The sequence below is a fragment of the Cyprinodon tularosa genome, unplaced genomic scaffold (assembly GCF_016077235.1).
Source record: "Cyprinodon tularosa strain WSP-4 unplaced genomic scaffold, ASM1607723v1 ctg397, whole genome shotgun sequence".
NCBI classification, from domain to species: domain Eukaryota; kingdom Metazoa; phylum Chordata; class Actinopteri; order Cyprinodontiformes; family Cyprinodontidae; genus Cyprinodon; species Cyprinodon tularosa.
This window is the reverse complement of record NW_024039115.1, coordinates 192116-209837: the sequence shown is the minus strand read 5'-3', so window position 1 is coordinate 209837 and position 17722 is coordinate 192116. Positions and strand designations below refer to the sequence as shown.

The 17722-nt window shown below is 41.7% G+C and overlaps 1 protein-coding gene across 1 annotated transcript in view; it reads left to right on the top strand.

Annotated features, from left to right (window-relative positions):
- Positions 1–17227, top strand: part of timm50 (translocase of inner mitochondrial membrane 50 homolog (S. cerevisiae)) — a 29223-nt gene extending 11996 nt beyond the window's left edge. Inside the window, exons 4-11 of the mRNA XM_038297794.1 lie at positions 2472–2493; positions 13290–13348; positions 13671–13790; positions 14019–14123; positions 14392–14490; positions 14701–14857; positions 15840–15946; positions 16020–17227. Of these exons, the coding sequence (XP_038153722.1) occupies positions 2472–2493; positions 13290–13348; positions 13671–13790; positions 14019–14123; positions 14392–14490; positions 14701–14857; positions 15840–15946; positions 16020–16118 (768 nt within the window). The 3' untranslated portion in view covers positions 16119–17227. The remainder of the gene's footprint in view (positions 1–2471; positions 2494–13289; positions 13349–13670; positions 13791–14018; positions 14124–14391; positions 14491–14700; positions 14858–15839; positions 15947–16019) is intronic.
- The last annotated feature ends 495 nt before the right edge of the window (positions 17228–17722 follow it).

Below are 17722 nucleotides of genomic sequence, written 5' to 3'. Positions count from 1 at the left end.
TGACTGTAACTAACTGCAATCGACATGTGAGGTAAAGATGCTGGAAATAAAAAGCATGACTTCATCTTAATCCGGCTCCAGAATCAGATTCAACATCCAAGCAAGAGTCTGAAGAGTCTTTTTCTTTTTTGTCATCTCCGCCCTTTAAACTTCCAAGGTCCCCTGGATGGTTATTTTTCATGGCTTCAGCTCTTCACTTGTAATCCACTACGCTAAAGAGACAAAGAAAGAAAATAGAACGTTCTCTGGTTCTGTCGAGGAATCAGGTTCTTTAAGCTGAAAAGACGCGAGGTTGGATTCAGGTCTGACTGTTGTTCCTGTCAGAGGCGTCGCTGTGGGAAAGGGAGAGGACCCACTCAGCCCCCCCGCCCCACCCCCGAATGGGATCAGACCGGCACACTTGGCAGATAACTGAGAACTTCAGGTCTTCACACTTCCTGCTCTAATGAAAGCAGCCGTGAAACAAAATGACCTGTTTCTGCAGGATTAAAAACACCAAGGCCCAATTATCTGTGCTCTGGTGCTGAACTGGTCCTGAGGTAGAATCAGTACCAGTTCATATAATTTGATGGTTCCCAGTGAGACTTGACGGTCGTCCTCTGGGCTCTCTGCTGTAGGAGGCGTCGGTCTGGGACCAGGCACTTCAAAGGACACCGTTAGTCACATCAGGAGCCGTTTATTAGGCCCAGATGGCGCCGCTCGGCACACTTTTCACACCTCGCCGTGTCGCAGATTCCCGTCTTCCTGGGGAACATCTGCTGCGGCGGGAGGTCGGAGCTGCTCGTCTCAGACCCAAGAACCTGGAACTAAACCGTTCCATCCGCTCCCTAAAGCCAGAACCTGCTGTAAGAGTTCAATCATCTGAAACAATCCACCAAGTTATCCATAAAGATACTCAGTTTATGGATTTAATCTAAATCAGATATTTTTTATTTGCAGAAATGTGCTAAAAATATTTGATTTTAACACATTTATTCTGACCATAAATGTAAGATTTATTCATCATAAATTCATGAAATGATTTTAATTAAAGTTGAATGGAAACAGGCTGTTAGATGCTCCTGGTTAATTCAAACCAGGTCTTTTATCTGGGCTTGGGTCCAGTTAAAGTTCAATAATTCGGTTCCTGAGGATTCAGGTCCAAAATCCAGAGAATTCACAGATTTTAGTTCCACTACGTGCTCAAATAGTTGTCCAGAGGTGGGCAAGGAGACAACATGGCCGCCATATAAAACCTGAGTCATGTTTTTCATGCTGTATTTATGATTTTATTTTATCTGGCTTATTTGGGACAGACTCTAACTGACCCAGCTTGAAAACATGGATTTGATTTGAGTTTCAGTCGACTGAGCAGATTTCCGTCGAACATGTTTGTTTTACTAGTCCTTTGTTTGTTGCCATGACGACGATGCTGCTGCTGCTGTGTTATTCTCATGCAGAGTGTGAGAGCGGCACCTCCTGCTGCTTTCCCTGCAGTCGGTACACTCTTTATGAGCTTCTTCACACCTCGCTCTGCACAGACACATCGTGCTCCTGGCTTTACTTCAGCTCCACATGGTCCTCTGATGATGGGAAAATGTTAAAAAGTCCTACAAAATAAAAAAAAATACAAGAACTGCTGTGCAAATCTTCAACTGTTAAGTTTTAATTTTCCTGGGTCCATCATTAGATTCTGATTCCTGCAGAACCACTGAGTTCCAGCAGAACATGAACCATGGATATCCTCATAAGTGGATTCTATGCTGCGTTAAAATCTGCTGTTGATATTAAAGGGCATATCTGATTTTTTTGTGAATTTATTTGTTTTTTCTAACAGTGGCAGCCCAGGTGTAATTCCTGATGTTAGCCACCAGATGGAGCCATTCACTGCAGCAGCATTGGGCCTTCCTCTCACTCCTTCTCTGATTAAACACAAGTAAAAACAACTAAAACAACTATTGCAGAAAGAAAGTTAAAACTGTAAGAATAAAACAGAAAAATATCAGATTTTTCTAAATATAAACAGAAAAATCTCTGTTAATAAATAAACACACAGCAGAGACTTTTCTCACTAGAACGTCTGAAGTGGAAGAAACCAGAGATCAGGATTCTCGAGCGGAAGGGGAACAGGCTGATGCTGCATTCAGGGTCATCACAAACAAAAAGCTGCTGCTTTTAATTTCTTCATGGAACAGAACGGTGCTGCGTTCAGGGTCTCCGTTTCTCCTCTTCGAATATCCTAAAATGAAAATCCTCTCCTTTGTATTGACAAATTTTAAATTGAATTAAAATCTACAAGTGTTTTTGTTTTTCAGCTCCTGCTGATATTTCCTTCATGTTTCAGTTAAAAGTTAAAGTTTTCCTCTGTTGTATTTCTCAGTGTCACTAAATAGATATTCTTGTTGGTACTGTGAGTTTACACCTGCCAGGTGTTGTCTTTAATTAAAACGGACGGATCTGATTCATCCCTCTGTTCTTTTTTTATTCTGCAGATTCCCGATGAGTTCGACCAAGGTAAGCTGCTTTCATCTGGATCCTCAGAGGTGTTTTAAATCAGGGTTTCCGCAGGTCATTAAAAATCATAAAATTATTATTTTTGAAATTAAGGCCTTAATTGGAAATAAAATTTATTAAATGTGATCATAGTGGCATTTAAAATTTTTTATAAAACAAAACAAAAAAACAGGTTTATACAAACAGTTTTATCAGATATAACTTGTTCCACATGTTTGCACAGAACTGCAGTTGATTGTAAAGCCGTGTGTTCGGGAAAAAATAAGCTCGAGGAGGAGAAAAGGCTAGATAATGTCTTGAAAACATGGCTATATATATATATATATATATATATATATATATTAGGGATGGAACGGTTTATGAAAACCGTCCGAACCGTTCGGTTCGACTGTCTCGGTTTGGTTCGCGTGTGTTTCGTTCGGTTCATGCGCTGCTCCTTTTTCTCATAGGCGAAGCGTTTACACTCCAGAGCAGAAGGTGGCGGTACTGCGACCAAAGCCAACCGCCAGTAGTAAACAAGAAGAAGAAGAAGCGAAGCAGCGTAGCCAGGTGTAGCAGAAAATTATTAGTTGTTGTGGAGAATTGTGTGGGTATGGCGAGTGGGAAAGAACAGGAGTTGGAAGACGCGCCAGCAGCACTTTATAGGTCTGCTGTATGGGACCACTTTGCATTTAGAGTGACCTACGATGACGGCGGAAAGAAAGTGGTGGATAAAAGTGCAACAGTGTGCAAGCATTGCGCAACACGTTTTGTTTATGCTAACAGCAACATGACCAACATGTCAGGCTAACAATCAACATATACCGAACCGAACCGAAAACAGTGACCACGAAACCGTGAACCGAACCGTGGATTTTGTGAAACGTTCCACCCCTAATAAATATATACATATATATATATATATATATATATATATATATATATATATATATATATATATATATATACACAGGTGCTGGTCATAAAATTAGAATATCATGAAAAAGTAGATTGATTTCAGTAATTCCATTTAAAAAGTGAAACTTGTATATTATATTCATACATTACATACAAACTCATATATTTCAGATGTTTATTTTGTTTAATTTTGATGATTACAAATGACAACAAATGAAAATCTCAAATTCATCATATCAGAAAATTAGAATATTGTGAAAAGGTTCAAAATTGATGGCCCCTGGTGCCACACTCTAATCAGCTAATTAACTCAAACCACCTGCAAAAGCCTTTAAATGGTCTTTCAGTCTAGTTCTATAGGCTACACAATCATGGGGAAGACTGCTGACTTGACAGTTGTCCAAAAGACGACCATCGACACCTTGCACAAGGAGGGCAAGACACAAAAGGTCATCGCTAAAGAGGCTGGCTGTTCACAGAGCTCAGTGTCCAAGCACATTAATAGAGAGGCGAAGGGAAGGAAAAGATGTGGTCGAAAAAAGTGTACAAGCAAGAGAGATAACCGCACCCTGGAGAGGATTGTGAAACAAAACCCATTCAAAAATGTGGGGGAGATTCACAAAGAGTGGACTGCAGCTGGAGTGAGTGCTTCAAGAACCACCACACACAGACGTATGAAAGACATGGGTTTCTGCTGTCGCATTCCTTGTGTCAAGCCACTCTTGAACCACAGACAGCGTCAGAAGCGTCTTGCCTGGGCTAAAGAGAAACAGGACTGGACTGCTGGTGAGTGGTCCAAAGTCATGTTCTCTGATGAAAGCAAATTTTGCATTTCCTTTGGAAATCAAGGTCCCAGAGTCTGGAGGAAAAGAAGAGAGGCACTTCATCCACGTTGCTTGAAGTCCAGTGTAAAGTTTCCACAGTCAGTGATGGTTTGGGGTGCCATGTCATCTGCTGGTGTTGGTCCATTGTGTTTTCTGAGGTCCAGGGTCAACGCAGCCACATACCAGGAAGTTTTAGAGCACTTCATGCTTCCTGCAGCTGACCAACTTTTTGGAGATGCAGATTTCATTTTCCAACAGGACTTGGCACCTGCACACAGTGCCAAAGCTACCAGTACCTGGTTGAAGGACCATGGTATCCCTGTTCTTAATTGGCCAGCAAACTCTCCTGACCTTAACCCCATAGAAAATCTATGGGGTATTGTGAAGAAGAAGATGCAATACACCAGACCCAACAATTCAGAAGACCTAAAAGCCACTATTAGAGCAACCTGGGCTATCATAACACCTGAGCAGTGCCACAGACTGATCGACTCCATGCCACGCCGCATTGCTGCAGTAATACAGGCCAAAGGAGGCCCAACTAAATACTGAGTGCTGTACATGCTCATACTTTTCATGTTCATACTTTTCAGTTGGCCAACATTTCTATAAATCCTTTGTTTTTATTGGTCTTCAGTAATATTCTAATTTTCTGATATGATGAATTTGAGATTTTCATTTGTTGTCATTTGTAATCATCAAAATTAAACAAAATAAACATCTGAAATATATGAGTTTGTATGTAATGTATGAATATAATATACAAGTTTCACTTTTTAAATGGAATTACTGAAATCAATCTACTTTTTCATGATATTCTAATTTTATGACCAGCACCTGTGTGTGTGTATATATATATATATATATATATATATATATATATATATATATATATATATATATATATATATATATATATATATATATATATATATATGTGTATATATGTATATGAGCATTAAATTAGAATTAGTCATTCCTGTATAAACCCTGTAAATCTGTTCAATTCAATTCAGTTTATTTATATAGCGCCAAATTCACAACACATGTCATCTCAAGGCACTTTACAGTTCAACCAGATCATACAGTCAAATTGATACAAAGTTTTCTATCTAAGGAAAACCAGTTGATTGCATTGACTCATTGACTCAAATACAATCCCCCACACTAAGCATGCTTGTAGCGACAGTGGAGAGGAAAAACTCCCTTTTAACAGGAAGAAACCTCCAGCAGAACCAGGCTCAGTGTGAGCGGCCATCTGCCGAGGCCGACTGGGGTTCAAGGAGACAGAAGCAGAGATACAAAAAGCAGCTGTAAAAGGCGGCCCCGTCCAGGAAACACACAGCCAGGCAGACGAGCTCCAAGGCAGCTCCCATGCCAGAGGACGAAGAGAGCACATCCACTCAGTCACGGTCAGAGAAACAGGACCACACTGGAAAACAGGCCGATCTCCAACATCTATAAACAAGGGTGTTGATAGAAGCAGCACAGCTGATGTTTCTCTCCAGGATGGAGTCACAGCCAAACAGGAACAGACGAGGCAAAGCTACTCTGAGGAAAAGCAGAGAGAGCAGAAGGTTAGAGATTGAACTAACAGATTCTGCAGAATAGGAGAACAGAGAGAGAATGAAGCAGAATGATGAAATGGGGGTCCCTATGTCCTCCAAAAGTCTAAGCCTATAGCAGCATAACTATAGAGATAGCTCAGGATAACCTGAGCCACCCTAACTATAAGCTTTATCAAAAATGAAAGTTTTAAGCCTAGCCTTAAAAGTAGACAGGATGTCTGCCTCACGGACTAAAACTGGTAGTTGGTTCCACAGGAGAGGAGCCTGATAACTAAAAGATCTGCCTCCCATTCTACTTTTAGAAATTCTAGGAACCATTAGTAAACCTGCAGATTGAGAGCGAAGTGCTCTGTTAGGAACATAAGGAACAATCAGATCTCTGATATAAGATGGAGCTTGGCCATTTAAGGCTTTATATGTGAGAAGGAGGATTTTAAATTCTATTCTTGATTTAACAGGAAGCCAATGAAGAGAAGCCAGGATAGGCGAGATATGATCTCTCTTTTTAATTTTCATTAGAACTCTGGCTGCAGCATTTTGGATCAGCTGAAGGCTTTTAACTACAGTTTGTGGACTTCCTGATAGTAAAGAATTACAATAGTCCAGCCTTGAAGTAACAAATGCATGGACTAGTTTCTCAGCATCACCCCTGGACAGGATATTTCTAATTTTTGTAATGTTCCTCAGATGAAAGAAGGAAATTCTAGAAACCTCTTTGATATGGGATTTAAATGACAGGTCCTGATCAAAAATAACACCAAGATTTTTTACTTTATTATCTGAAATCAGTTTAATCCCATCCAAATGAAGTGACTGGCTAATCAGTTTCTTTTTCAGAGACTCTGGTCCAAAGACTATAACTTCTGTTTTGTCTGCATTCAGGAGCAGAAAGTTAAGAGTCATCCAGGTTTTTATGTCTTCAAGACATGCCTGTAATCTATGTAATGGGTTAGCTTCATCTGGATTTATAGACAGATATAGCTGGGTATCATCAGCGTAACAGTGGAAATTAATCCCATGCTGTCTAATAATTCTACCAATTGGGAGCATGTATAAAGTAAAGAGAATTGGTCCTAGCACTGATCCCTGTGGTACTCCACAGGTAACCTTTGAGCGTGTTGAAGATCTATCATTAACATGAACAAACTGAATTCGATCAGATAGATAAGATTTAAACCAGTCTAGTGCTGTTCCTTTAATTCCAACAAAATATTCAAGTCTTTCTAAAAGAATATTATGGTCAACTGTATCAAATGCAGCACTAAGATCCAACAGGACGAGCACAGATACAAGTCCATTATCTGAGGCCATGAGAATATCATTAGTGACTTTCACCAGAGCTGTTTCAGTGCTATGATGAGCTCTGTTGTAACACTCTGTTTGTTCTGGGATGATGGCATCCGTCCATCATTGAACTGACTCCCCCTTTAGCTCTAAGCCTAAAGCCATTTTCTTTCAAACTAAATAGAATATAAAATTTTTTAAATATCACACTTCTGTCATTTTGCACATCTCCGATGTTGCTGCTAATTTTAAATATTCATTACTGTAAAAATGCCGTAGATTGGTTATTTATTCTCCAGGTGCAGCTTTTATATTGTTAAAACATTTTACAGTACAGTAATTTATTGTTTATTATTAACTCTTAACTATCATGTTATTCTTATACGTTTTTCTAAGGTCCACATTTGTGACCATTTTTGTCTATAACCTTTTGCTGCTATGAACCAGAATTTCCCCCATTGTGGGACAATAAAGGGATTTTCTATTCCATTCTAAAATCCTGAACCATAGAATCAGCTGAGCTTCTGTCTGTTGCTTAAACTCTGTTCTTTTCTTCTAACGGTTAAAATCTCTAATGAAGATCCAACATTTAATGCTTTATTTTTACTGTTATTAGATATGTAGTTTCGGTGCAGATTATTTTCCCTCTTTGCGCAGGAATCGGTTCTGATATGTAGGCCTGTCACGATAACAAATTTTGCAGAAAGATTAATTGTCTCAAAAATTATTGCGATAAACGATGATATTGTTTTAAGACCTTTTTCCACTGATTTAATGGAAATGACATAATAATGCATGCATTTTCCTGCCAAAGATAAACACTTTATTCTCAACAGAACACTTCACACTGGAACTGGTTAACAAATAAAACAAGAAGTAAAAATTAAATGGACTCTCGATCTCTGTTAACTAAAAATACACTTGAATAAAAACTAAACACAAGATAAAACCACAGTGGAAATAAAAACGTATGTAGACGTATTACGTTTGTGATATGTATGTTTTCCCAGGGAATTCAAACTGTCTATCAAATGTCTGGAACATTTTTCGAAATGTCGGCTTTTCAACAATATTAAATGGAAGCATCTCTTTAGCAATTAAATGAACTACGCTGTCACCACTTGGCACTGTCCTTTTTATATGCTGCCTGTCGATTAATTGCTTCAGTGATGGTGGACTGTCACGAACTTGAAGACGCAGGCGGGCCACTGCTTGTACTTTTTGTCCCCAGCTGGAGAACCTTTGCTGGGTGGTTGTGCTTTAGGTCCATGTGTACGTTGCTGCTTTTAGTTGCTCCTGTTTTATGACAGATGCGACATACTGGCTCGCATACGTTTGCCTCGGTCATTTGGTTTGAATGCGAAATACTCCCACACTGCGGCTGTTGCGCTCGGCTTTTAAAGCAGTTCCACTTCGAGCTTTCCCCCCCAACATTTTTTTTAACCTTGCTAACTCCTCACGGGGCTCAAAAGCTGCAGAAGTACAGAATGATGTGCGCTGACTACCTGATGCGATAGTCCACTCCTCCTCCCTCCTCAAAAATGAGGAAGGGGAGGGGTCAGTAGATAGCACCGGAGTTAAGCCTTTTCATCCAGCGTCATCAATAGGAGAAAAACACAGGCAGAGACGATATAGCCGATAAAGGAAATGACGTGGATTGTTTTTATTTATCGTGCGATTAATTGATTTATTGATTATCGTGACAGTACTACTGATATGTAAATAGTGCAGCAGCCAGATGGGTCCTGTTATTGATGTCTTGGCAGTGGCGTGCGTCTCTTTGTTTCTGTGATGGGTCACTCTACAGTCTGGGCGGCGCTGCCAACTGCCTTCCTTCTGTTTGTGTTCCACCCCTCGGTCCATGTGCCCACATCCCATCACTCACCCCCCCCCCCCCGTACCAGTCCAGAACCCTCAGACTTAGTGGGTCCAGTTACTCCTCTTCACCTCCTTCAGGAGGCAATGCTAGAAAATAATGTTTAGGCTCTGCAGAACCTTCCGCCCTTCCAAGAAAAAAAACCTTTCTGGGAACGATTCTGATGAACTGAAATGGAGGAAAAGCAAACTAATGGGTTTAATCATGTTGGAATGTTGGTTCTCTGCATCCAGAGCAGGACTTTCTATGATCTAAGATTACATCTGTGATTATTGGCAGCTCTGATGAAAGCGGCTCTTGGGAAACATCCAGATGAAGGAAATGGTCCAAACTCTGCTGAACACAAACTAAACTCAAACATTTCTCTGAGATGTTTACAGCAACAACCAAAACTATTCATGCACCTTAAACCTTCAAACATTAGTTTGTTTTTGTTGTTTTGTGGGTTTTAGGGCCTGTTAGATGTTGAAGTGGAAGTGTGCGGTTTTTATTTTTTTTTATCGTTACACGCAGCTACAGCTCACACTTTACGACGAAGCCCTGCAGTTTCTTTGTAGTGTGGGTTCACAGCTCCCCATGTATGTTCTCACACTGTCCGGCCCGACGCTGTGATGCGATCCACCTGCTCACTGCTTTTACGTCTAAAAACCACATCAGACTCAGCTCCGCAGTGAGATGGCGCTACTCGGACTCGTCTATCCAGAAGCCAAACCAGTAGAAGAGGAATATGAAGCTCACTAGAGTGAAACGTGCTACCTTGGCAATTTGTGCAATTTTGTGCTGAAAGTCCTAAAAAGAAAAGGCAACGAAGTGTTTGGACATAGACATGGCTGAGCAAACGTGGCTACTACAGTCTGTCAGTTTTACAGAAAGAACTCCATTTCACTCGTACCGCTGCCACGCTTCTGTGTTTTCATCTGAGAGTAAGAAGAAGAAGAATCCTCGTTTGCCCACGACGGCCGACTGAAAGTTAAACATGTTTGACCTCCTCTGGCTGCAGGTCTCCTGCAGGTCTACCAACTAAAATCTCTTCCCTCTAAATTCCCTTTGTCAATGGAACATGACAATTTACATTTAAAATAAGAAAGAAGTGCATATTATCTATTTATCTTATTTTAGGTGTAAAAATACTCATTCCATTGGCAAATAGTTATATTTATCTGCTAAAATGAAGGGTAAATACACTTTACTTAATTCTTGATGGTTTTAGCAGTGTGGTTTGATTTCATTGAGCTCAGATTTACAGTAGACTTCAAAGCATTATTTTGTTCCTAAAAATGGCTTCAGGCAGAGACTTAACTTTTGATTATGTTTATCACCTACCCAGGAATGTTCACCAGTAAAGTTTCACACAGATTATCAGCTAAAATGCACATTAGCTGCAGAATTTTTATTTTTTTATTTTTTTTAAGATTTCCTAATATTTTGTGGATATTCTGGAAATTTAAACCTCAACCATTTTTTGCCAAAATAAAACGCCATTAATACTTATAAATCATAAACACATTTTAAACTCTGTTGGTGCAGATTTTATTTATATTTAATTGTGTTACTTTAGAAACCAGATTTCCCATCCTGCTTTGTTTTTAAACTTGTGCCCACAGCAAATCTATAAAATTAATTAATCAGATGTTCTGTTTATGAACATTTAATTTTTTGGAAAGTCGAGATCTTCCCTTACCTCCTAAATAAAAATATGCACTTAATTTAAGCAAAAAAGACTGATTTAGATTTCCATTTTTGCAGTGCAGAAATCAGACTCTGTAGGAGTCATGGAAAATATTTCCTTTTCTGTATTATAGCTACCAAACCTAAAGCTGCTTCAGTTTTAATGCTGCTCTTCGGTCGACCCTTTAAAGGTCCTGAGGTCTGGACTGAATGAGAAAGTTTAGTCGTTTCTGCATTTCCTGCTCTGTTTTCTTTCATTTAATGAATGAAATGTTTATTGATCTGAGTTTAGATGAAGTGAAACAAAGCTGCCGCCTGATTGGCTGGAATCTGAGACCTTCAGTGTGTTGCTGGTTTGTTTTCTGGCTACAGCTCTGCTTCATAAACTTTTATTGCCGGAATAATTTTAAGATGAGCATAAAGTGTTTGTTCTGATCCGTCTGAACTGGCCTGGAACCAAACGAATGAATCAACAAGGACTTCAGAAGCGTGAAGCCATCATCTGGTTTGAATCTTTTCCATTTCGACTTCATGGAAGCGGCTTTAGATCCATCAGCTCTTCCTTTTCTGTGTCCCTCGGCCGCCTCATGTCCGACCATCCGTCTCTCTGTCAACCAAAGTCCCAGAGTGCCACTTCCTCCTGCTCCTCCTCCGTCTGTAACTTTACGTCCTCCTCTCCTGACCGTCCATCTGTCTCTCGCTCCCTAAAATCGTCCAGAGGACTGCAGGAATCCCAGCCTGGTTTTCTGAAAGGAGGTCCAGATGGGCGGATTGATTGAGTCAGAACTGGACCTGAGGGACTGGGTTGTATTGATCGTAGGAATCAGGCAGTGATCAGAAGTGAACGGCTCTGTTGTGGCGGCAGATCGACCAGGCGGGACGGAAACTCCCAGATGTCCATCAGATGGGGTCTGGATGTAAACCTGCTTCCTGCTGCAGCGCTTCAGAGGCAACGATGAGGAAGCTTTAAGATTTACGATTCATTATTTTAGACAATTTTAAGAATTTTAATCCTAATAAAAGTAGTTTAAAGCAAGAATTTGGTTGAATGAAGAAAACCTTAAAGGCAGCAACGACAAACAAGTCAATAGAATACCTTCTAACTTCTCGACTCAATCATCTGATGCGTCCTCATGATTGACCATCAAAGCTTTTCTTTCCCTCAGACTGATGCCTTTTTAATCGTCCTTTGAGAAGCGGACAGATTTCAGAAATGCCTTGTTAGACCAGACATGCTGTGCTGTTCGCACACCAGAGGTCGCTGGCAGGGGAAAGTTAGGTGGAAGGAGAAAGTTTAATAATTGCAGCTGGGATGGATGGATGGATGGATGGATGGCTTCTCTGTTCCTCTGTTCTTATCCACCTGGCCCGTCTCCTCTGTACTTTACATCCTCTTTATTTCCTCCATTAATCCCTCCATATTAGTTTATCGCTGCGCTAAAACCAACTGATGATTGACGGTTGTGTTTGTGTGTTTCTCTTCCTTCAAACATCAGCATTTCTTTGTATATAGACTCCATCCTGCTCTGTGGTTTGAATGACTGCTGACCACATTTAACCTAAAACACCATCATAAAACATCAATTCTGACCATTAAATTCCTCACAATCAGGTTCTGTTGGGATAACATCCTTCAATAACATACTAGAGAAGGTTCTGGAGCCTTTCAGCCATCAGTGCTGCAGTGAACTCTGGGGGATGGAGTCCAGAGCTCAGAGCGGGACAAACTGTGGGCGTTGTTTTCTTCCTGTTAGATTCTTATTTTCAGTAACAATGTTAAACGGGGTCAAAGGTTACACCAACAATTACTAAAACCTGATCCAACCTGGAGGACGGTGACTTCCTGTTCTGATTCAGGCTTTATAAAGAAGCAGCCTTCTTGTTGGGAGGGTTTAGAGAATAAAAACAGACGCACATTTTCCTCAAATCAATACTGAAACATTATTGTGTCCATCAGTTATTAAATATCAAACTGAAATAGCTGTTGCAAACACCCAAATATTTAGAAATAAAAATAATTAAGATTAATAGGGATGCCCAAACTTTTTCATACTGTATGCACAGCTGCAGCGTCGGTCATCTGCTTCCACTGCACACTATACTTATCTTTCAGCACCGCTTCAGAAAAAGAGATGGCCAGAGTTACTTTTCTTGTCGTGTTTGTCTTTGCTGGAGCTACCGACTCTGCACTCCCCAAGCTGCGAGCTCCCATTCTGTGGGATTCTGAAGCGACTTAGTTGTGCTGCTAGTCTTTGTTTTGACAGCGTTTCGACAAACTTTGCACACTACTGTAGTCTGCTCCACATCGGCCTCGTCAAAGCCGAACCGCTTCCATATAATCGATGAAACACGAGTCCCTTTTCTCAGTGCCAACGGTGCAGCATGCAATCAGGCAGGAGGAGGAAAGAAGCAGAAGCAAACTCCAAAGTAAAAAGATTTCCTCGATTTTACGATTTAGTAAAATTTCAAATCATGGACTTTAAAAAGTTTAATGATTTGAATAAATTTGATTTATCGCCCAGCCCTAGTATGACGCTAGTTTTAGGGCTGAGATCAGCAGCTCCTTTAATAACAACCCAGAATAAGGTGAAGATGGGTCAGACAGAACCTCTTGGTTCTGGTTGATTCTAGAAATGTGCTGCTTTTAATGTTCTGACTGGGTCTCCTCTTCTGTTTCAGAACCTCCCGTCATCCAGCAGTTAAAGAGAACCTACAAATACATGAAGGACTACAGACAGGTGAGGGGAACCGGATCCAACCCAGTCCCTGCTCTGATCTAAAGCATAGAAATCATCTAGTAGATCAGAACCCAGTTTATAAACTGGCTTGTTTTAATTTCCAACCAAATCCAAAGTTCGGGTTCTAGCAGCAGACGGAGATAAAGGCGGTAGGTCCAGTAGATCCACTGGGACGGTTCTGCTCATACCTGTATGAGGAAAGTGTTTGTTCTGTTTTTACCAGAGGGGTCAGAACTTCCTCTGACTGGACTTATAGAGATACTTCCTGTGTGTCAGAGCAGAATTCTGGAGGAAGTTCAGGTTTTTATTTTTCTCTTTTCAGATGATCATCGAACCGACGAGCCCAAAGCTGCTACCCGACCCGCTGAAGGAGCCGTACTACCAGCCGCCCTACACTCTGGTTCTGGAGCTGACCGGCGTCTTGCTGCACCCGGATTGGTCGGTGCGTCTCTTCTTCTTCTTGTGAAGAGGAAAAATGATGACACATATGGATCGGGCCCAGAGTTCTGCTCCCTTTGCTCTGCTTCACACCACAGGAAGTGGCTGTGACCCATGAAGGACCTGGGTCCAGTCAGTGCAGCGGCTCCCGGGTCAGAACCAGGGGCTGTGTAGTTTGCTTCTTTCTGTTATCGTTAACCACAGCATCCTGTTTGTTCTGCTCTGTGTCCAGCTGTCCACCGGGTGGCGCTTTAAGAAACGGCCCGGCATCGACTACCTGTTCCAGCAGCTGGCGCCGCTCTACGAGATCATCATCTTCACCACTGAGACGGGCATGGTGAGTAACGCCAACACGGATCCGAGCTCCAGGAACCTCCTGATGTTTCAGCTCATTGGTCTCTAATCTGCGTTACCACGGCAACCCTAAAGCAGAAATGGGTGCTGATTAAACTTTCCCTCCGTAGGAGTTTAGATCCTTCCTCTCCTGCAAACTCGCTTCCTTCAGTTTGATCCTTTTCTGAAACAGCAGAAGTTTTTAGAGGCTTTAAAGGTTTATTTTTGGACGGATGGTCCATAAAGCTGTCGTTTCTGTTCCCGCTGGGCAGACGGCGTTTCCTCTGATCGACAGCATCGACCCCCAGGGCTTCGTCATGTACCGCCTCTTCAGAGACGCCACGCGCTACATGGAGGGCCACCATGTCAAGGTAGGCGTCTGTGCTCACCGCTTCCGTACCGACGTCGGCCATATTGGACCTCAGCTCAGTGTTTCCAGAACCGCTCTGTATCTGATGCTTCTGTCAGGATTTAAATCTGTTCGTCTTTCTTTATGTTTTGGTTTTAATTTAAACCTGGACATGGACAGCGCCCCCCTCAGATCACTGGATTACCAACATTTAAACATTTCTGTCCTTCAGGATGTGTCGTGTCTGAACCGGGACACCAGCAAGGTGATCATGGTTGACTGCAAGCGGGAGTCGTTCCAGCTGCAGCCCTTCAACGGCTTGGCGCTGACAAAGTGGGACGGCAACTCTGACGACCGGGCGCTCTACGACCTCGCCAACTTCTTGAAGAGTAAGTCCTGACTGTCGCTCCGCTAGTCCATTACACCATGTTACTGATTAGGTTTGTTTGTTTTTCTCAGTTTTTCCTAAATGGTCACTGCAAAAGACATCGTTTCCAACTTAAAATATGAAAATTAAATATTAAAAATATGTTCTAACAAAGCAGCCAGAGCAGAAAAAAAAGAATAATAGAATAAAATATGTTTTAAATAACCTACAAAAGATGGAAATATATGATTATTTTTATTTGTTTATTTTTTTTTTAACAGCTTTAAAAACTGATTGCAGCTTTTCTAAATCTGTGTTAATGATCAACCTAAGTACCCAAAGACATAAAATAAAAATTTAAATAGAGTAATATAAAGATAAAGAATTAATTAAATCTAAAGATAAATGTAAAGAATTTGACATTTTTTTCTGAAATACAAAAAAACACTTTCTGAAAATTGGAAGAAGTTTGATTTTTTTTTAGATTTATAACCTATTAAAAATAACTAATTAAATAACAATGAAAAATGATAGTAAATGAAAATGATTCTGAAGAAAGCAGAACCCGATAGTTAAAAGGCAGAAGCACAGGAACATAAAGATGTGATCAAAACAAAAAAAAATACAGAAAAGTTTCAGGAACTGTGACTCTGCAGCGACGTTTAGCAGGAACCAAATCAGAAACACTGGAAGGATCTGTTGCCTTTAAGAACTTTTGATCAAGAATATTTTTATTTAAGCTCCAACTTCTTAAAAATACGGGAAATAAAATGAGATCTGGTTTTTAATTTATACATCATAACGAGCGAAACCTGAACCAAAACCCGATGGATGTGACTCTGTGGAATGAACCGGTTCTGATCCATGATCTCCTCTGAGCATCAGAACTTTCCTTTGCTGGTGAAGGGTGTTCTGTTTTTCCCACGGTTGCAGCCATGAGGAGGTCTTCCTTTCTGCAGCCGTCTGACTCCCGCCTCTCCTTTCTCTCCTCTTCCCGCCGTCAGCCATCGCTCTGAGCGGAGTGGACGACGTTCGGGGCGTTCTAGAGAACTACGCGCTGGAGGACGATCCCATCGAGGCCTTCAAACGCCGGCAGGCCCAGCTAGCCCAGGTAGGAGCAGTCGACTGCGTTTTCCTCCTTTGAGGTTCTGTCTCCGGTTCTGACCTCATGTCTCGCCCCGCAGGAGGAGGAGCACCGTCTGGCGGATCTGTCGCAGCAGAAGAAGCAGGGACTCTCTCTAGGCTCCATCGCCACTCGCTTCTGGCGTTCCAAACAGCAGTGAGGACGCCACAGAGCCCCTCCCACTCACACTGCTACACCAATCCCAGCCCTGCGTGCGGTGAGGGGCGGGGCCTGCGTACTGAACCTGAGCCATCACGAGTCAGTGGGCTGCATCAGACATTGTTCAGCTCTAGACCAATCAGAGTCGGAGCGGGCGCTGAAAGCCCCTCCTTGGGTCGTCCCGGTGTCACTGATGGTTCTGGAAGCTGCTGATTGGTTAAAATAAACAGAGACATTGCTGTTGGTGGCCGGAGGCCGATCCAGGACCAGCGCTGCTGTCGCCTCCTCCACTCACAGGACCTGACCCCACTGCAGTTCATTTCCTCTGCCTGCAGGGGGAGCCGCTCACAGAACCAGAACAGTTTGTAAACTCTAGAAATAAAGAATCTTGCTGTTTAAACGAGCTCTGAGCGTCCTGCGGTGGTTCTGATCAATGTTCAGGAGATGCTGCTGCTGTTCCTGATGATTTATTTTCACTTCCTCCTCTGCTGACCTCATAAACCCGTTAAACCGAGGAGCAAACAGGTTGTCAGGTGCAGTCGCTCGGTCACAAGAAGCATCCCAGAAAATCCTCCAAACATTCAGAAACTGTCCTCATTCTGTTGATGTTGGTGGTTCTGATCCACTGAACACTAGAATATTAGATCAGACCCATAAGAACAGGATTTATACACTGAAATAGTGATTGAGCTGTGGAAGAAAAACTGTCTTTTTTTACACATTGAATTCCTTACACTCAATTGTTATCTGGTAAAAATTGGCCTGCAAAACATTCAGCTGCAAAAAATTAATTTGCAAAATATTCAACTGCAAATGTGTCGACCTTCTGGTGAACTCGAGCCAAAACAATCTACCCTTGATGAAGTCGAACAGCTTTCAGCCAATGAAATTAGCTCATTTGGTCACGTGACACAACAGCTGGGCATAGCTTTGTTCCCGGCTGAATGACGCTGACGAGGAGTTTTTCTTGTTAAATAGATGATGATAAAACGTCAGGTAGCTAATAATAGACCGCCATTAGAGTTTTTCATCTAATCAAACTGGGTGAATTAAGTAAGCCAATCCCAGCTAATGCAGCACCCCTGTCTGCCCAGGCTCTTGGTTTGATCCGGAAGAAGCAAATGTGCAAATGCCATTGACTAGAAGCTGCTCGACTGCATCGCGTGTAGATTGCTTTGCCAGTTCCACCCACACCTGCTCCTCATTCAGCTCATTAGTCCATCCTTTGTTTTGTTCTCCTTAAATACTCCACCTCTGCAGTCACTCAGTGCTGGTTCCTTCTCGTTGCTGTACTCAGCTACTCAGCTCATCTCCCCGTGGCTCCTCAGACTCGTTTTTCCCCCTGATGTCTCCATGGTTTTCGTTTGTTTAATATTTTAAGTTGGATTTTTGGATTTCTGCCTCTGCTACCCTTGGTCTGCAATTAAACCTCTCAGAACTCATCTCTGCTTCACTCGTCTCTGCATCTGGGTCCTCAAGCAACCTCACCACCCATTGTTAACAAATAGTAAATATAGAAATATATTATTTCGTATTCCATCTTGGAGTCACCGATTTTTCCACCTGAACAAGCATGAAATGTCACAAGGTTGGCAGTTTATTTAT